Below are 20453 nucleotides of genomic sequence, written 5' to 3'. Positions count from 1 at the left end.
GAGTGAACTTGGAGGAGGTCTGCCGCACCCGCTGACCAAAAGGGGCCGGCATGAAGGGGCCGAGGAAGGGCAGAGCCCAGTGCCCAGGGGAGACCCTCTGACTGCCCACCAAGGGCACCCGGCTGTGTCACTTGAGGCCAGAGGCCGAAGATGAGCTGGACCAGCTAACCCTCACTGTCACCTCGCAACCTTGTGACACTTCCTGGCCGCTCAGCCTTGCCCCGTGCACCCGGACAGTTCTGTAGGGAGAGGCGTGGCCTCCAAACCTAGAGGACTAGAGCAGGTCTGGGATCCCTGTGAGCACAGCCCCTTCCTGGGTCACCGTCTGCCATCCCTGGCAGCGTTTGTGGCCACTTCTGCCGCTCCAGCTGGCGAGGTCAGCCCCATCCTGCTAAAAGAAGGAGGTGCTGCCCGAATGGAGAGCTTCCATGTTTCTAAGCTGTCTGTACTATGATCCTGAAGCCCAACGAGTGTAGTTACACACAAACATTTAGGGATCCCACAGCGATCTGAGGGCAGGGCCATGAAAAATACAGTCATTTATTACAGCAGTCGCAGGGCAGGGTCACAGCTCTGGTACTGGACATCTGTCCCGAACTGAGGGTGTAGAGACCAGAAGTGGGGAAAGGGGGCTTCGCCTCCCTTTTCAGACTCTGATCTTGTGGGTGGCTAGGGCAGAGGGGCCCCTGGTACACCCTCAGCTGGCGCTTTAGACATATTAATCAAAATGGTCAGGCTGGGCCAGGTGGCTCATGCCTGTAATCCCAGCACTCTGGGAGGCCAGTGTGGGTGGATCACGTGAGGTCAGGAGTTCAAGACCAGCCTGGCCAACATGGTGAAACCCTGTCTCTACTAAAAATACACACACACACACACACACACACACACACACACAATTAGCCGGGCATGGTGGCGGGCACCTGTAATCCCAGCTACTCCAGAGGCTGAGGCAGGAGAATTGCTTGAACCCAGGAGGCTGAGGTTGCAGTGAGCCAAGGTTGTGCCATTGCATTCCAGCCTGGGCGACAAGAGCGAGACTGTATCTCAAAAGAAAAAAAGAAAAAGGTCAATGGAGCCGCAGCCAGGTTGACCAGCCATATGGTGTCGTTACATCCACCCAAAAGGGACGAGAGACTCTCATCCCGAATGGCAACGCCAAGTTATAGTTACAAACGTTAGCAAGGGCTTTACTAGCTGTGTGATTTGAGGGTGTGGATGTTGGCACTCATGGCACCCCACTTTTCTGGAGATTTTAGACAAGGCATGGAACGTCGCAGTCCTTCCCCAGTAAATGAACAAAGCTGAGTCCACTTGCAGCTGCCATTGGATCCTCCCCAGGAGTAAGTGGAGGTTGGGTTTCGTCCAGGAGAGAAAATGGTTTCTTTGATAATTCCTCTGAAATGATTGGCATGTAATTCCACCCAGAGCCAAATGAACCAAATGACACTCAGAAGATGTCTGCGGCTCCAGCCTGCAGTTACTGCATTTGCATCTACGCAGTGTGGAGTCTTCCAGGGCTGGCCCCTGGGATGCATGCAGTGGCCACTGGTCTTCATTGCCGCTGTGGGTGCTCTGGGCTGACTCTGACCCAGCTGCAGCATCAGAATGTCCCCCACGCACTGGTGATTTGGGCCAGTAGGGTCTTTGGCACATGTGTGAAGCCCCCACCCGACCCCCAGGAATGACCCATGTTGAGAGCATGGGGACCCCTTGGCATTCTCCACTGGGCTGTGAGCAGGACAGGACAGAAGGGAGGGAGGCGCTTTCCCTGCCAGTGCTGGTCCTGTGGGCACCCCTCCCCAGGTGGAAGCTGCAGCCTGCCGAAGAGGGTGGACGGCTGGGAGGGGCCAGTGCCCTCCGGTGATAATGAGCAAACCCTCCCAGTCCAAGTCAGTGTACACACAAGGTGCAGATGATCGGGCCGGGTTTTGACTTTGTGTTTAGCAGCCGAATGTGTTTCTGAGTCCCAGGGATCCCTGCACCTCGTCTGGGCAGACACGTGACTTTGAGGGACAGTGGGCCACCTGCTGTTGCCTGAGCGCGTCCCATAGCCGAGACAGGCGCTATGCTGTTACAGTGTGTGGAGTGCCCTGGGGAGAGGCTGTGAGTGGTCTAGAGGTTGGGTGTTGATATCCACCGGTTTGCCTGTCCCAAACTTGGGCCTGGGAGCCCGGCAGAGTGGCTCCAGTGGAAAACGTTCTATATGGTATATTTATACATACGGCATGTGGGATTCCTCTAGTGAGCAGTTGGACCCCTGGCAAGAAAATAAAGAGAATTCAGTGAGTGTGGAATAAGTACATTTCTTAGAGGCAATTTTCTTTTTCTTTCAAAGGCAGGGTCTCGTTCTGTCACCCAGGACCGAGGTGCAGTGGTGCGTTCATAGCTCACTGCAGCCTTGAACAGACGTCTAGGTTCATACAATTCTCCTGAGCAGCTGGGACTATAGGCAGATGCCACCATGCCCAGCTAATTTTTTTTTTTTTTTTTTTTTTTTTTTTTTTTTACAGATGAGGTATTGCTATGTTGCTCAGGCTGGTCTTGAACTCCTAGCTTCAAGCAACCCACCTGCCTTGGCCTCCCAAGTGCAGGGATTACAAGTGTGAGCCACTGCACCCGGCCTTTCGAGGCAATTTTCTGTTGGGATCTGGCTCCCTCCCCCAATTGTGGGCATGGCTTATTCTTTTCTGCAGGAACTTCCATAGTACTTCTGTGGACACAGTAGGATTGGAAAAATGTTGGTGGGTGTATGAAGGGGATGTGAGGATGCAGGACCCACATGTTGATGGCAGCAGAGGAGACACCGAGGAGAAGAGAGGACCGTGCCACAGAAGCCGTGGCATCTGTGCCTGGGGCTGGCGTGGCTGGAGTCTGTGGAGGGTGCTGCCCCTCCGGCCAGCCCTTGGCCCTGGCACGTGCTGGTGATACCAGGTTCTCCAGCAAGCCCCCTTCACTGTCTGCTCCCCTCCGAGAGCAGCAGCCGCCGGTCCGGCCTCTGATGGTTTTCCAGGGGCAGTTGTGACTCTCGAAGTCTGACCGTAGCCCATCCTCTTTGGATCGTCTCCCGCGACCTTGGTTTTCCGCCCACCCAGTTCTTTTCCGTCCCCACTGTGGCGGGTGCGCTCGGGATTGTTTTTGCAGGGGGGGGGAAGTGACATCATGTGGTGTCCAGGGCTGGAGGGGTGGGGGTGGGGACCCTGCAGTTCCGTGTGCTTTGAATTCAGCCGACGGTTGTACATTCCAGTAGCCGGCATCTGGCAGTGAATTCATCAGCCAGTGTATCACCCTTGATCTCAAACCCAGATGTTGTGTTCACAGCAGAAGGGAGAGAAGGAAAAACGAAATCTGAGACGCTCAGGGAGAGGCCGTGGTTTTTGGGCTCAGAGCAGTTAGAACGAGAGTCTTTATAAAGACTCCCCCTCTCGCAGCTGCCTCTGGCTCCTTGGGGAAGGGGCAGAGGAACAGAGCAGCCCCTCTTGGGGGCATGGATAGGAGATGGGCTGACGCCCACCCCAGTGCCTAACACCAGGCCCAGCACCCAGTAGGTGTTCAATAAACGTGTCTGTGCCATGATTTTCATTTCTTCCCCGATTCCTTATGTCTCTTCACTTTCCCCAGCCCTGTTCTTCACATGGCCTGGGACTCAGAGAGGCCCTCCCTCGTTTGGAGTGGCCTGCTTTCCCCTACAGTCCTGGTGGTCCATCCTGGAGCTCAGAGGGCAGACCATTGCCATTGGCATGGAAATGTATTCTGGAGAGCTCTCTCTCCTTCCTCTTCTGTCCACCACTGGCCATTGGAAACTCTCCTTCTCTGTGTTCCCGTCCATCGTCTGTCATCTTGCCTGGACTGGATGCTCCTCCCAGGCAAGGCCTTCTGTATGCAGGATCCACCCTGTACCCTCTCTTCACCTGCTGTCGCCTCTGGGCAACAACCCCTGACAGTTATCCGCTGCTCTGAGCAGGTCAGCGGTGCAGATCCCGCTATGCCAACTGGTGTGCACTAATCAAAGCTGTCAACCGGCCCCTCTCCGTCATGTCTGCAGCGTGCTGGTGCTTTGGGGACGGTTGCTGTGGAACTGGTCCTTCTTTGCCTCTCTTGATTCCTATTTTCCCTCTTTCATGTAATTTCTCATTTTGCAAAGTGGGGGAGGAGGTGCCCACCCCCAATTTAAAGAGACCCTGAAGAATCTGAATTCTGTTCCCCAGGGGCAGACTAAAGCAGCCCAGGAGAGATGGAGATGCCCTCAGGCTCTGCTCCTCCAGGCCCCTTACCCCCACTTCCCTGCAGGCATCTGGCGGCTTCCTCGCCAGTTCACTTTCTAGTCCTAACCCCACGTGGCTACCCTGGACTCTTGATTCAACCAGCCTCCTCTTTTCTGACACTTTGAAGAAGGAAAGTGTGTAATCTGAAGCCCCCAGGCAAAGCTAGCACGCTGGGAAGCTGCATCAAATCGAGAGTCTGTGGCCTGCTGACCAGGACCGGATGTCTGTACCTGAGTGGCATGATGCCACCGTCCCAATCCCTCATCCACGGGAGTGGGAGAATTCGCCCTGCTTGTCTCTGTGACGCTCGTGGTCCTGAACTGTACACACATGAGTTCCCGGGCACAGAAGGCTCCACACCAGCCCGTCTAACAGTCACCACGACCTTGTGAAGTGTCAGGACCGTTGTCATTGTCTCCGTCTTAGGTGTGAACAACTGTGGCTCAATGAAGTCAAGGAGCTTCTCAAAGATCACACAGCTGTCTGGGGGCGAATGCAGGATCTCTGTCTCTTGCTGTCTCCTTCAAATAAGTGCCCAGCTGCCACCTGGGAGTCTTAGGCATTTTTGTAAGAGAACAACATGTCAACCTCAATGCCCATGGTAGGCTGCAACATTTTGGCCATTTTGAAGTAATCTTTGCTTATTTTCTGAACTCCAGTGACGTGCTTGTTGAGTGCCTATTGTGCGTTAAGCTTTGTGAGCATAGTGGACCATTGAAAGGTACCTCCAAGGCCGGGCGCGGTGGCTCACGCCTGTAATCCCAGCACGTTGGGAGGCCGAGGCAGGCGGATCACGAGATCAGGAGTTCAAGACCGTCTTGGCCAGCATGGTGAAAGCCCATCTCTACTAAAATAAATACAAAAAAATTAGCCGGGCATGGTGGCGCGTGCCTGTAATCCCAGCTACTTGGGAGGCTGAGGCAGGAGAATTGCTTGAACCCAGGAGGTGGAGGTTGCAGTGGGCCAAGATTGCACCATTGCACTCCAGCCTGGGTGACAAAAGTGAAACTCCGTCTCAAAAAAATATATATGATAATTAGCCAGGCATGGTGGTGCCCACCTGTAATCCCAGCTACTTGGGAGGCTAAGGCAGGAGAGTCACGTGAAGCTGGGAGACGGAGGTTGCAGCGAGCTGAGATCGCGCCACTGTACTCCAGCCTGTGGGGGTGACAGAGCAAGGCTGTCTAAAAAAAAAAAAAAGAAAGAAAGAAAGAAAGAAAGAAAGAAACTTTTCTTTTCAGAGGTGTGGATGCATCTGGGCGTGTTCAGGGCAGAGGAGTATTACGAAGTGGTAGAAGAGCGGGAGCACGGATGGGGGATGTTGGGCACAGCAGCCGAGGCCCCTGGCTGACTTCAGGTTGCAAAGGCGCTCATATTTTAGGAGAGGGCAGGGGGCAGCCAAGGATGATTGAGCAGAAAGGAACATGCATATAAAAAGACAGCTGGTGGTGGTGGATGAGAGGATGGTTGGGAGGGCACTGGAAATGGGGCCGTCAGGGCAAAGCCATCTGTTCTGGAGTGGCCTGTGGGGAGACATTTCCTAGATGTGGCTTTTCAGGATGAGGCCTGGCTTAGCCTGGGAAACAGGAACCTGTGGCCTCGGCCAGTCATGACTCAGCTCCAACAGAAGAAGAAAGAAGAAAGGGGTTTGTGCCCAGGCGAGGGAGTGGGGCTGTGGTGTGGGACTCTGGTGCCAACCTGGGATGCAGAGAGCATTGCTGGGGCCCGGTGGGGATGGACACAGATGGAGCACCCACACGCCTGAGCCTCGCTGCCCCTGTGGGAAGAGACAGCCCTGCCTAAGGGGTTCCAAGAGATTTGAGCTGACCACGTGGGGTGGGGTTGGGGCTGGGGCTGGGAGGCTGCCTGGAACCTGGCGTGGTCTGCTCCTGACCTCTCTGTTTTGCTCATATCCACCCTAACATAACACTTACCCAGAGTGACCCTGAATAGCTGAGTTTGGGAGGGCAAAGCTTTTAAAGCCATTAAAACAGACCATATCACCAACTAATGGCCTTGAAGTTAAAAAAGGGAGGGCTCTACCCAACCCTGCCCAAGTGGCAGCATGAACTACCGATCTGCTTGTCTTCAGGTTACCAGGAGCGGAACAGAGTCCTGGCTTAATTGCTGGGAGAAAGCCCTGTGTGCATGGCCTGTCAGCAACCCCAGGCTCCAGAATATTCTGGAATTGCCCCAGCCCAGCCTCTTCCCCAACTCCTTCCTCTTTGGTTGTGGCTTAGTTGGAATCCTCTTTCCTTCTGTTTGTCCTTCCTCAGCATCTGTCCCTTGGGTCTGCCAGCTGTGCCTGCCGATGTCTCCTTTGGGTGAAACTTTCTGACCCTGCCCCTGTTGTGCCCCTGATAGAATCTGTGTTACTGTAAAGAATCACCCAGGCTGGGCGCAGCGGCTCACGCCTGTAATCTCAGCACTTTGGGAGGCTGAAGCAGGTGGATCATTTGAAGTCAGGAGTTCGAGAACAGCCTGGCCAACTTGATGAAACCCTGTCTCTACTAAAAATACAAAAATTAAGGTTGGCCACTGTAGCTCATGCCCATAATCCTAGCACTTTGGGAGGCCGAGGCAGGTGGATCACCTGAGGTCAAGAGCTCAAGACCACCCTGGCCAACATGGCGAAATGCTTTCTCTACTAAAAATACAAAAATTAGCTGGGTGTGGTGGCAGCTGCCTGTAATCAGAGCTACTTGGGAAGCTGAGGCAGGAGAATTTCTTGAACCCAGGAGGCAGAGGTTGCAATGAGCCAAGATCATACCACTGCACTCTAGCCTGGGCGACAGAGTGAGACTCCGTCTGAAAAAAAAAAAAGAAAATTAACTGGGTGTGGTGACAGGCACCTGTAATCCCAGCTACTTGAGAGGCTGAGGCAGGAGAATCACTTGAACCTGGGAGATAGAGGTTGCACTGAGCCAAAATTGTGCCACTGCACCCCAGCCTGGGCGACAGAGTGAGACTCCATCTCAACAACAACAACAACAACAAAAATTACTCTTAGAACATTTTCCAGGTCAGGAAAGATGAGAACAGCTGGATAGACCTTTCCAGATATAAGACCCCCAAACCTAAATATGCCAGGTACTTTTAAGGCCCCTTTAAGGTGAGTAACTCCCCCTCTGCCCTTGGCCCAGAAAAGCTTGTTTCCAATAGGCTGTGGCTGGAGGGTGGGGAAATGCCCCATCCTTCACGGAATGTGTGGGATTGCAGGTCAGTTCCGTGGGGTACCTGCTTGCCCTAGCCACCAGTGAGTACCCACTGGAGAGAATGAAAAAAAAGCCAAAAGCACTCAAGCATGATATCAACAGATGAGCTTCAGTCAAATCAATGACTGCCTCCCACTGTTACAGAAACCGCCTTGGTCACAAGGGACTCTGGGCTTCTGGCTTGGGCCCCTGTCAACAAAGAAGGGATTCTTGTTGAAGAATCGTGGAAGGAGGAGGAGGCTGGGCATCATCTCTCAGCTTGGAGGAGGAGACGCCATTCTGGGGGCTGGGATCACCATGCCCCTTGCCCGCCTCGCACCTTGCTGCAGTCTGTAACCCTCCAGCAGCTCCTGCAGGCCTGGACGTCTTATCCTTCTCCTTAGCCCCAGGAGTGTGTTTCAGGAACTCTCCTCACCTCTGTGTCTTGTGTTTTGCAGTGATCAGGGCCAAAGCGGTCAGTGAGAAGGAGGTGGACTCTGGGAACGACATTTATGGCAACCCTATCAAGAGGATCCAGTATGAGATCAAGCAGATAAAGGTAATAGTGGCCGCCAGCGTCCCGGGCTGCACTGTGGGCACAGCTGTGGGGTGTTGGGGTTGGCAGAGAGCCTGGGTCCCTGGAACACGATCCGGCCACCTGTGGAGTAGAGCAGAGGATGAGGTCATCAAGCTGCAGATAGATCCGATTTCCCTTAATCCTCGAATGCCTGAAAAGTTGTGTGGAGATGACATGTTCCCCACAAGTTTAATTCCTTCAGAAACCTGTCCGGGCGTTTCGGCTCACACCTGTAAGCCCAGCACTTCCGGAGGCCAAGGTGGGCGGATCACTTGAGCTCAGGAGTTCAAGACCAGACTGGGCAACATGGTGAGAATCCATCTCTACAAAAAACCAGCCAGGCATGGTAGCACCCATCTGTGGTCCCAGCTATTCAGGAGGCTGAGGTGGGAGAATCGCTTAAGCCCAGGAGGCAGAGGTTGCAATGAGACATCTCACCACTGTATTCCAGCCTGGGTGACAGAGTGAGACCTTGTATTTTAAAAAAAAAAAAAAAAAGAAAAAGTAGCAGGAAGGGCAGGGCCTGGCCTGGGGCTTGATAGTAACTAACATGGTCTGTAAGAGAGAAGAAAATTCATGTCGCAGGTGGAGGGACAGCCATGTGATATGGTGGTAGTTGTAGTCATCCATATTTAATTTTGTTATTAAAAATGAAAAGTAGACCAGGCACAGTGTCTCATGCATATAGTCCCAGCACTTTGGGAGGCCGAGGTGAGTGGATCACCTGAAGTCAGGAGTTCAAGACCAGCCTGGCCAACATGGAGAAACCCCATCTCTACTAAAAATACAAAAATTAGCTGGGCCTGGTGGCAAGTGCCTGTGATCCCAGCTACTTGGGAGGCTGAGGCAGGAGAACACTTGAACCTGGGAGGCAGAGGTTGCCGTGAGCTGAGATTGCACCACTGCATTCCAGCCTGGGCGACAAGAGTGAAACTCCATCTCAAAAAAAAAAAAAAAGTAGTTGAAAATCAATGTTATCAGAAGGTCAGTGGAATGCTTTATCATCACATCTATGTCAGTTTAAGGGGATGACCTAGTCTCTCAGTGCCTGAGTCTCTTTCTTTACGAAGCAGGAAAGAGGATCTGCTCTTATGACCTCATAAAAGGGTCGTGAAAAGGCCAGTGCCAGTGCCAAGGAAATGCTTTTAGCCTTTTGGCAAATGATGTCATTTAGTACAGCATCAACATAACCTTTCTTGGTACAAGTTGGAGTGTCACTCTCAAGCCATTTGTCATGACATCAGGCATGCTCCCATTCCATTTGGGTTTGCTTATTGAAACTCTTCAGGGGGAAAAAAAACAGCCTCCTTGAGTGCTGAGAAAATGCCATTCTTCACCTAGGCAGCAGGTACATTCCTGAAAGGCTGTGAGTAAATCACATGTTGAGAAAGCAAACTCCTCTGGCCCATGGAGTTATGTCCTAATTCCTGAGGTGCCTGTCTGCTCTCATTGCCATCAAGTAGACAATATTTGATCAAAATTCCTAGAAATATGGGTTGGGCGGAGTGACTTATGCCTGTAATCCCAGCACTTTGGGAGGCCGAGGCAGGAGGATTACCTGAGCTCAGGAGTTTGAGACCAGCCTGGGTGATAGAGCAAGACCTCGTCTCTACTAATTAAAAAAAAAAAGCCGAGCATGGTGGCATGTGCCTGTAGTCCCAGCCACTCGGGAGGCTGAGGTGGGAGGATCACTTCAGCCTGGGAAGTTGAGGTTGCAGCCCGAGCCTGGGCAACAGAATGAGACCCTATCTCAAAAAAATAACTTCCTGGAAATATGCAAAACTCATGGTTCTTCATGGTGGTCCAGAGTCATGTGGAGGTACAGAAGCCCCTCCCCAGAGATTCAGAAATGACCTCACTGGGGCGGGGGGGGTGAGGGGACAGAGGTGTTGTCTGAGGATGTCATGCTCCAGATGACAGTCTTTTTTATTTTTTGAGATGGAGTCTCGCAGTCTCCCAGGCTGGAGTGCAGTGGCACGATCTCAGCTCACTGCAAGCTCCATCTCTTGGGTTCACACCATTCTCCTGCCTCAACCTCCCGAGTAACTGGGACTACAGGCACCCACCACCATGCCCAGCTAAATTTTTGTATTTTTAGTAGAGACGGGGTTTCACCATGTTAGCCAGGATGGTCTCGATCTCCTGACCTCATGATCTGCCCGCCTCGGCCTCCCAAAGTGCTGGGATTACTGGCGTGAGCCACCGTGCCCGGCACAGATGAGTCTTGTGCCCACCTGCTGTGATCTGCCACACTAAGAGTTGAGTGACTCCAAAGAATCACTTTGCTATAAGAAGTCTTTTTCTTTTCTTTTTTTTTTTGAGACAGAGTTTCTGTCATACAGGTGGGAGTACAGTGGCGCCATCTCGGCTCACTGCAACCTCCACCTCGCAGGTTCAAGCGATTCTCCTGCCTCAGCCTCCCAAGTAGCTGGGATTACAGGCGCTTGCCACCACGCTCAGCTAATTTTTGTATTTTTAGTAGAAACAAGGTTTTGCTACGTTGGCCAGGCTGGTCTCAAACTCCTGACCTCAAGCGATCTGCCCACCTCAGCCTCCCAAAGTGCTGGGACTACAGCCATGAGCCCAGCTGGAACGGTCCTTTTCTAATCCATGCAATTTGCGCTTCCTGGTCCTCTTGGGTGCTGGCTGTACCACAGATACAGGTTGTGCCGCCCGCGGTGTTCTGGATGGGAACGGAATTCAGCAACTGTGTGGCCTCCCTCTGCTTAGATGTCCTCCTCCTTGTCTTTCCAGATGTTCAAAGGGCCTGAGAAGGATATAGAGTTTATCTACACGGCCCCCTCCTCGGCAGTGTGTGGGGTCTCGCTGGACGTCGGAGGAAAGAAGGAATATCTCATTGCAGGTGCGTATGAGTGGGGCCATCAGCCGGAGGAGGCTCGCACAGAAGTGGGGCTGTTCCTAGATGCGGTCCAGGGCTCATTTCCCAGGCTCGGCGGGTGGGGAGGCGGAGTAGCTGAGGAACGGTAAGGTAGGGTACGGAGCCCTCTCGGCCACTTCCCATCAGAGAATGCTAGTGAATGTTCACCTACCTGCCAATTTCCTGGGAAATTTGGATTGGTGGACAAAAAAAGTGAGCATTTTTGCCTTCTGTTCCTAAAAGGGAGGCAAGTGCAGGATGCTGGAGGCATGCAGGGCAGAGAAACCCTTTCTGCTGTCGGGAGGGCCAAAAGCTTGGGTGACGTCTGTTGATACTATGCACAAGACCTGCTTGACTTATTCATTCATCTGTCTCCTTTTTTTTATTGTGGTAAAATATACGTAACAAAATGTAGCCATGTTAATTAACCACTTTCTTTTTTTTTTTTTTTTGAGATGGAGTGTCGCTCTGTCGCCCAGGCTGGAGTGCAGTGGTGCGATCTTGGCTTACTGCAACCTCCGCCTCTCGGGTTCAAGCGATTCTCCTGCCTCAGCCTCTCGAGTAGTTGGAATTATAGGCACGCACCACCACACCCAGCTAATTTTTGTATTTTTAGTAGAGTTGGGGTTTTACCATGTTGGCCAGGCTGGTCTCGAACTCCTGACCTCAGGTGATCCACCCGCTTCAGCCTCCCAAAGTGCTGGGATTCCAGGTGCGAGCCACCACGCCTGGTCAACCATTTTCAAATGTACACTTCAGTGGCATTAGATATATTCGCTGTTGTGCGACCATCACCACCATCTATCTCCACATCTTCCCAAACCAAAAGTCTGTCCCCGTTAAACACTAACTCCCCCATCTCTCTTCCCTCAGCCCTTGGCCACCTCCATTTTACTTTCTGTCTCTGTGGATTTGACTGCTCCAGGGGCCTCACATGGGTAGAACCCTGCAGTGTTTGTCCTCTCTTTCTGGCTTATTTCAGTAGCATCATGTTTTCAAGGTTCATTCACATTACAGCATACATCAGAATTTCCTTGCTCTTTTTTTTTTTTTTTTTTTTTTTTTGAGACAGAGTCTCGCTCTGTTTCCCAGGCTGGAGTGCAATGGCGCAATCTCGGCTCACTGCAACCTCCGTTTCCCAGGTTCAAGGGATTCTCCTGCCTCAGCCTCTCAAGTAGCTGGGATTATAGGCACATGCCACCACACCTGGCTAATTTTTTTTTGTATTTTTAGTACAGACAAGGTTCCACCGTGTTGGCTAGGCTGGTCTCGAACTCCTGACCTCAGTTGATCCGCCCACCTCGGCCTCCCAAAGTGCTGGGATTACAGGTGTGAGCCACCACACCCGGCCCAAAATGTCCTTACTTTTTAAGGATGAATAATATTTCATTGTATGAATGCAGCACATTTTGTTTATCGTTGCATCTCTTTGTTTATACTTTTTTTCTTTTTTTTTTGAGACACAGTCTTGCTCTGTTTCCCAGGCTGGAGTGTGATCATGACTCACTGCAACCTCGATCTCCTGGGGTCAAGTGATCCTCTCGCCTCAGCCTCCCAAAGTGCTGGGATCGACTACAGGTGTGTGCCACCACACCCAGCTAATTTTTTTATTTTTTGGTAAAGAAGAAGTCTCATCATGTTGCCCAGGCTGGTCTTGAACTCCGAGGCTCAAGCAATCCTCCTGCCTCAGCCTCCCGAAGTGCTGGGATTATAGGCGTGAGCCACTGTGCCCAGCCTATATTTTTATTCCTAAATAAAATTATTTCCCCTTACTTCCTTCTACCACCTCCCCTGCTTGCCCAGCTAGGCTGAACCACAGGAGGCCAGCACAGGATTCTCAATCTCAGCACTATTAACATTTGGGGATGGACCATTCTTTGGTGTGGGGGCCTACCTTGTACAGTATAGGATATTCAGCTGCATCCCTGGCCGCCACCCTCTACATGCCACAGCACCCGCTCCAGTCGCGGGGTCTCTGGACATTGCCACATGTGCCCAGGGGAGGTGGGGTAGATTGCCCCTGCTTGAGAACCACTGGGCTCAAAGAGCTTTCTGCAGTGATGGAAACGGTCTCTGCACCATCCAGTCCAGCGGCCCCCAGCCTTGTGGCTCGTGAGCACCTGAGATATGGCTAGTGCAGCCGAGGAGCTGAATTTTAAATTTTATTTCATTTCAACTAATTTTAGTTTAAATGTAAACAGCCACATGTGGCCGGCAGCCGCAGTCTAGCATGGCACTGACTCAGCCAGTTAAGGAACATTATTCCCCTCCTCCCTGGGGAAGTAGGAATCTGATCACAAACTTAAGAAGAAAAGAATAGACAAGGCCTGGTGCAGTGGCTCATGCCTGTAATCCCAGCACTTTGGGAGGTTGAGGCGGGTGGATTGCTTGAGGTCAGGAGTTCAAGACCAGCCTTGCCAACATGGTAAAACCCTGTCTATACTAAAAATACAAAAATTAGCTGGGCGTGGTGGCATGTGCCTGTAGTCCCAGCTACTCAGGAGGCTGAGGCACGAGAATCATTTGAACCCAGAGATTGCAGCAAGCTGAGATCACGCCACTGTACTCCAACCTGGATGACAGAGCAAGACCCCATCTCACACACAAAAAAAAAAAAGAAAGAAAAAAAAGAGAAGAGACAAGACAACTCCCCTAGCCTGGTACTATATTTTGTTCCAAAAGGCAACTGTAACCATAAACATATACTCCAAATCCAAATACCCATGATTGGGGGATTTTCTCCTGATTTAGGTTACATGTACTTTTTTCCCTTCTAAAAATCAACATGTGTTTAGTGGGCACCTCTTAGGTGCCCGGCCCCATGTTAGGGACAATGGGAGATTCCCACGGTGAGATCCTTGGCTCTGGTCATCATGGAGCACACAGATGTTCTGACTGGGGAGACTGGAAAAGAAAGCAGAGAAAATAGATTTTGCTTGTGGAGAATTGTGAATAGTGAGTGAATGCTTAGAAGGTGCAAAAGGGGCCGGGTGCGGTGGCTCACGCCTGTAATCCCAGCACTTTGGGAGGCTGAGACGGGCAGATCATGAGGTCAGGAGATCGAGACCATCCTGGCTAACACAGTGAAACCCCGTCTCCACTAAAAATACAAAAAAAAAAATTAGCCGGGTGTGGTGCCAGGCGCCTGTAGTTCCAGCTACTCGGGAGGCTGAGGCAGGAGAATGGCGTGAACCCGGGAGGCGGAGCTTGCAGTGAGCCGAGATCGTGCCACTGCACTCCAGCCTGGGCGACAGAGTGAGACTCCATCTCACAAAAAAAAAAATAAAATAAAAAAGAAGGTGCAAAAGGAAGAGACTCTCATCACAGGTCCAAGGGTCTAGACAGACTTGCTGCTGGGTGAAGGTGGTGTCCTTGCCTGTGGATGGGGAGGAGGTCATTGCAGGGAGGAAGATGCAGGGGTGTGAGTTGGGCAGGGAAGACTCCTGTTATCTCCCCTTGGGTAAGATCTTCCCTCCCTTCCTTAACACGCTCACAGCTCCTGCTTTGCTAGGTGTCTCGGTCATCAAGACTTCTGTCCCTCTCCTTGGGGATAATAGGAGACTTTCTCCCCCTTTTAAGATGCATTTCTGGACTTCCTAAAATGTTTTATTATGAGCACTTTTCTTATTCTTATTCTTTTTCCAAGACGGAGTCTCCCTCTGTTGCCCAGGCTGGAATGCAGTGGTGTGATCTTGGCTCACAGCAACCTCTGCCTCCTGGGCGATTCTCCTGCCTCAGCCACCCAAGTAGCTGGGATTACAGGCATGTGCCACCATGCCTGGCTAATTTTTGTGTTTTTAGTAGAGATAGGGTTTCGCCATGTTGGCCAAGCTGGTCTCAAACTCCTGGCCTCAAATAATCTACCCGCCTCAGCCTCCCAAAGTGCTGGGATTATAGGCACGAGCCACCATGCCTAGCCATGAGCACTTATTTTTTTTAACAGCTTTATTGAGATAGAAGTCACACTCTATTCAATTTATCCATTAAAAATGTACAATTTGGGCCAGGTATGGTGGCCCATGCCTGTGATCCCAGCACTTTGAAAGGCCAAGGTGGGAGAATTGGTTGAGGCCAGGAGTTCAAGACCAGCCTGGGCAACATAGTGAGATCCTGTCTCAACAAAAACAAAAATAATTAGCCAAGCATGGTGGCATACGCCTGTAGTCCCAGCTTCTCAGGAGGCTGAGATGGGAGGATCGCTTAAGCCCAGGAGTTTGAGGCCACAGTGTCATACCACTGCACTCCAAGACCTTGTTTAAAAAAAAAAAAAAAAATTTTATAATTCGGTGGTTTGTTTTTTTTTTTTTTGGAGACAGTCTCGCTCTATCCGTCTGACTGGAGCGCAGTGGCACGATCTTGACTCACTGCAATCTCTGCCTCCCGGGTTCAAGCGATTCGCATGCCTCAGCCTCCCAAGTAGCTGGATTACAGGTGTGTGCCCCCATGCCTGGCTAATTTTTGTCTTTTTAGTAGATACGGGGTTTCACCACGTTGGCCAGGCTGGTCTTTTTTTTTTTTGAGACAGAGTCTTGCTCTGTGTCCCAGCTGGAGTGCAGTGGCATGATCTCAGCTCACTGCAACATCCGCCTCCTGGGTTCAAGCAATTCTCTGCCTCAGCCTCCGGGTAGCTGGGATTACAGGCGCCTGCCACCACGCCCAGCTAATTTTTTTGTATTTTTAGTAGAGACAGGGTTTCACCATCTCGGCCAGGCTGGTCTTGAACTCCTGACCTTGTGATCCACCCGCCTCGGCCTCCCAAAGTGCTGGGATTACAGGCGTGAGCCACCGTTCCCGGCCATGCCAGGCTGGTCTTGAACTCCTGACTTCAGGTGATCTGCCCGCCATGGCCTTCCAAAGTGCTGGGATTACAGGCATGAGCCACCGCGCCCGGCCTACAATTCAGTGGTTTTAGTGTAGTCACAGAGTTGTGCAACAATCACTACAGTCAAAGAAATCCTGCATTCTTGTGCTATTACCCTCCTAACCCCCTTCCCCCTCCCCCAGCCCTAAGCAGCCACTGGTATGCTTCCCGTCTCTGTAGATTTCTCTATGCTGGGCTTTCCTGGGAACAGAATCATACGTGTGACCCTGTGTAACTGGCTTCTTTCATGTTTCCAAGGGTCATCCATGTTACAGTGTGTATCAGAATTTCATTCCTTTCTATGACTGAGTATTCCATTGTGTGGATAGACCACGTTTTGTTTATCCTGTCATCATTTGATGTGCATTTGGGTTGTTGGCACCGTTTGGCCGTTGTGACAAATACTGCAATGAACACTGGTGTGTGAGATTTTGCAGGGACCTGTTCTCATTTTTCCTGGGTGTATCCCTGGCAGTGGAATTGGTAGGGTGGGGGGTGGGGAGGGGTTGGGTGACTTTAGGTTTAACCATTTGAGGAGCTGCCAGACCGTTTTCCAAAGCAGCTGCACCATTTTACATGCCCAGTATTATTTATGATTTTTACAATAAGAAAAATAAAATCAAATGGAGAAGGGGAAGGGGACAAAAACCACCTGTGGTGCAAAGATCTTACCAGCTAACTAATGCCCTCAAAAAAACACAGAGGAGGCAGAAGAGCTGGGGTGGCCACACAGCACGCACAGTGGTGCGTGGCAGAGGCATGGTCTGCAGCGTGGTATTCGGGGGCTGCTGCAGCTGTGCACAGAACAGAGCACGGGAGGAAATTTCCCAGCGTGTTGGCATCTGCTGTGTCTCCTTTTCAGTTCTTTCCTGTATTTGTTAAACCTTTAAAATTATGGCATTTATTACATTTGTCATCAGAAAAATAAAATCTGGAGAGACAAGAAAGGAGACAGAATTCCCCGTGGTGCAGGGAACTTACTTCCAGTTTTCTGCATCCTCTTTTTGTTCTTATCCACAGGGAACAGCCTTTAAAGTGAAGTTCCAGCTGTCCCAGCTCAGTTTCCTCACACTGCCCTCTAGGGGCTTTCTGGCCAAACTGTAGAACTGCAGAAGGACGAAGGGTGGGGGTCCCATGCACAGAAGGACTCTTGGGTGCAAAAGTGACCTTGGTCTGAGCCAGCACCGGTGTCCAAACATACCCAGCTGAATCCTCGCCCATGCTGAAGCTCTCTGTTTTTGTTTTTGTTTAAGATGGAGTCTCTCTCTGTCACCCAGGCTGGAGTGCAGTGGCACAATCTCAGGTCACTGCAATCTCTGCCTCCCGGGTTCAAGCAATTCTCTTGCCTCAGCCTCCCAAGTAGCTGGGATGGGATTACAGGTGCGCAACACCACGCCCAGCTAATTTTTTTTTTTTTTTTTTTTTGAGACAGAGTTTCTCTTTTGTTGCCTAGGCTGGAGTGCAATGGCACGGTCTCGACTCACCACAACCTCTGCCTCCCAGGTTCAAGCGATTCTCCTGCCTCAGCCTTCCGAGTAGCAGGGATTACAGGCATGCGCCACCACGCCTGGCTAATTTTGTATTTTTAGTAGAGACAGGATTTCTCCGTGTTGGCCAGGCTGGTCTCGAACTCCTGACTTCAGGTGATCCGCCCTCCTCGGCCTCCGAAGGTTCTGGGATTACAGGCATGAGCCACCATGCCTGGCCTAATTTTTTGTATTTTTAGTAGAGATGGGGTTTCGCCACGTTAGCCAGGCTGGTCTTGAATTCCTGACCTCAGGTGATCTGCCCACCTCAGCCTCCCAAAGTGCTGGGATTACAGGTGTGAGCTGCCGCACCTGGGCGGCATTAAGTACATTCACAATGTTGTGTAACTATCACTATCTATTTCTAGAAGTTTTTCATCATCCCAAACTGAAACTCTGTCCCCATTAACCAATAATTCCTTATTCCTCTGTTTGCCCAGCCCCTGACAACCACCTTTCTACTTTGTCTCCACGAATTTGCCCATTCTAGGCACCTCGTACAGGTAGAGTCATACCTCCTTCCATAGCTGAAGCGTTGCACTTAGCATAATGTCCTCAAGTTCATCTATGTTGTAGCATAGGTCAGATTTTATTTTATTTTATTTTATTTATGAGACAGAAGCAACAAAGCCCAGGCTGGAGTGCAGTGGAGCGATCTCAGCTCGCTGCAACTTCTGCTCCCCAGGTTCAAGCAATTTTCCTGCCTCAGCCTCCTGAGTAGCTGAGGTTACAGGCATGTACCACCATGCCCAGCTAATTTTTGTATTTTTTTAGTAGAGACGGGGTTTCACCATGTTGGTCAGGCTGGTCTTGAACTCCTGACCTCAAGTGATCCGCCTGCCTCGGCCTCCCAAAGTGCTGAGATTACAGGCTTGAGCCACTGCACCCACCTGGCAGATTTTATTTCTTTTTATGTGAATACATTTTAAAGTTTCCAAAATATGTAATATTCTTCTAAGTTGAATTCTATATATGTTTTCAAATTGTTAACATTTCCATTAACTTTATAACTTAGACACTACTTAGTATCTCAAGGAGGAGGCACGAGGTTTTGATGAGGACACAGAACTAAAGGTGCCAAGTGCGAACAGTTTCTTGCATAAATAAGGAAATGGGCTGACCATAGTGGCTCACACCTGTAATCCTAGCATTTTGGGAGGCTGAGGCAGGAGGATGGCTTGAGTTTAGGAGTTCAAGATCAGCCTGGACGATACAGCAAGACCCCATCTCTACAAAACAGGAAGGGAGGGAGGAAGGGAGGAAGGAAGGAAGGAAGGAAGGGAGGGAGGGAGGGAGGGAGGGAGGCAGGGAGGGAGGGAGGGAGGGAGGGAGGCAGGGAAGAAGGGAGGAAGGGAAGGAGGGAGGGAGGGAGTGAAGGGAGGCAGGGAGGGAGGGAGGCAGGGAGGAAGGGGGAGGGAGGCAGGGAGGAAGGGGGAGGGAGGAAGGGAGAGAGGGAGGGAGGCAGGGAAGAAGGGAGGCAGGGAGGGAGTGAAGGGAGGCAGTGAGAGAGGGAGGGAAACAGGGAAGAAGGGAGGGAGGAAGGAAGGAAGGAAAGAAAGAAGGAAGGAGAGATGAGCTGGGTGTGGTCACGTGCACCTGTAGTCTTGGCTACTTGGGAGGCTGAGGCAGGAAGATCCCTTGAGCTCAGGCATTTGAGGCTGCAGTGAGCTAGGACCGCACCGCTGCACTCTAGCCCAGGTGGCAGGGCGGGACCCTATCTCTGTTTTGAAGAGAAAAAGATAACAACTAAGTGTCATGAAAAGATGTGAGGAAATACAATGAGATGCCCGAGTGAAGGCTCTGAAAACACACCTGCTCCAGTTCGAATGTGTGCTCTGACACCTGACTCGTTAAAGTCCTTGGCCAAGTGACTTTACCTGTCTGTGCCTCCCATGCCGATACGTATGTGGGGGACAACGACAGTAGTATCTGCCCCACGAGGGGTTGTTGAGAGGATGAAAGTGGGAGTAGGAAATGATGATCACAGAGCTGCTGGTTATCTTGGTCAGGCCTCACTCAAGGGCAGCTGATAATTTTATGTCTTACATTGGAGATGATAGTGACCCATGCACGCAGCACAGCACAGCATGAAAAGCTGGTGAGTCGATACAGTCATACTGAAGGTCTAAGGAGGGCTAGGGTAGCCTGTAGCAGAATGAGCGTGAAGGCTCTGCTGAAAGGGCATTGCTCCCTGGACCTGTGGCAGGATCCTCGGTAGAAAGCTGACATTGAAAGATTTTGAAGAGCTTTAGTTAAAAAGTTAAAAACAGCCCAGCGCATTGGCTGACGCCTGTAATCCCAGCACTTTGGGAGGCCGAGGCGAGTGGATCATGAGGTCAGAAGATCGAGACCATCCTGGCTAACACGGTGAAACCCCGTCTCTACTAAAAATACAAAAAATTAGCCGGGCATGGTGGCGGGCGCCTGTAGTCCCAGCTACTTGGGAGGCTGAGGCAGGAGAATCACTTGAACCTGGGAGGTGGAGGTTGCAGTGAGCCGAGATTGTGCCACTGCACTCTAGCCTGGGTGACAGAGCAAGACTCTGTCCCCGCCCCCCAAAAAAAAAATAAATAAAAATAAAAAAACCAATGTTGGCAAGGCTATGGGGTAAAGGGAAGGCTTAGGAACACTTATATGCTGTTGGTGGGAATGTAAATGAGTTCACCCACTGTGGGGCACACTTTGTAGATTTCTCAAAGAACTGAGAAAACAACCAGCATCTGACCCAACAGTCCCACTGCTGGGTGTATACCCCACTGCGCCGTATGTTCATTACCACATTATTTGCAATAGCAAAGACACGGAATCAACCCAAGTGCCCATCAATGGTGACTTGGATAAGGAAAATGCGGCGTATATATACTATGGAATACCATGCAGCCGTAAAAAGGAAGGAAATCATGTCCTTTGCCGCGACAGGAGTGCAGCTGGAAACCACTATCCTAACGGAACTAATGCGAAAACAAAACCAAATACCACATGTTCTCACTTAAAAGTGGGAGCTAAACATTGGGTACACATGGTCATCAAAATGTGAACAAGAGACACTGGGGAATACAAGGAGGCGGTAGGGAGGAAGCAGGGTAAGGGCTGAAAAAATACTACCTATTGGGCGCTATGCCTACTACCTGGGCGATGGATCCGTTCATATTCCA

The 20453-nt window shown here is 51.1% G+C and overlaps 1 protein-coding gene across 3 annotated transcripts in view; it reads left to right on the top strand.

Annotated features, from left to right (window-relative positions):
* The window catches only part of TIMP2 (TIMP metallopeptidase inhibitor 2), a 73230-nt gene that overhangs the window by 42885 nt on the left and 9892 nt on the right, over positions 1-20453 (top strand). For all 3 annotated transcript variants that reach the window (XM_055243048.2, XM_063617378.1, XM_055243049.1), the window contains exons 2-3: positions 7915-8015; positions 10788-10896. In XM_055243048.2, the coding sequence (XP_055099023.1) occupies positions 7915-8015; positions 10788-10896 (210 nt within the window). The remainder of the gene's footprint in view (positions 1-7914; positions 8016-10787; positions 10897-20453) is intronic.

The sequence above is a fragment of the Symphalangus syndactylus genome, chromosome 14 (genome assembly GCF_028878055.3).
Source record: "Symphalangus syndactylus isolate Jambi chromosome 14, NHGRI_mSymSyn1-v2.1_pri, whole genome shotgun sequence".
NCBI lineage: Eukaryota > Metazoa > Chordata > Mammalia > Primates > Hylobatidae > Symphalangus > Symphalangus syndactylus.
Note: the sequence above shows the minus strand (reverse complement) of the source record. Positions and strands in the feature narration are given on the sequence as shown.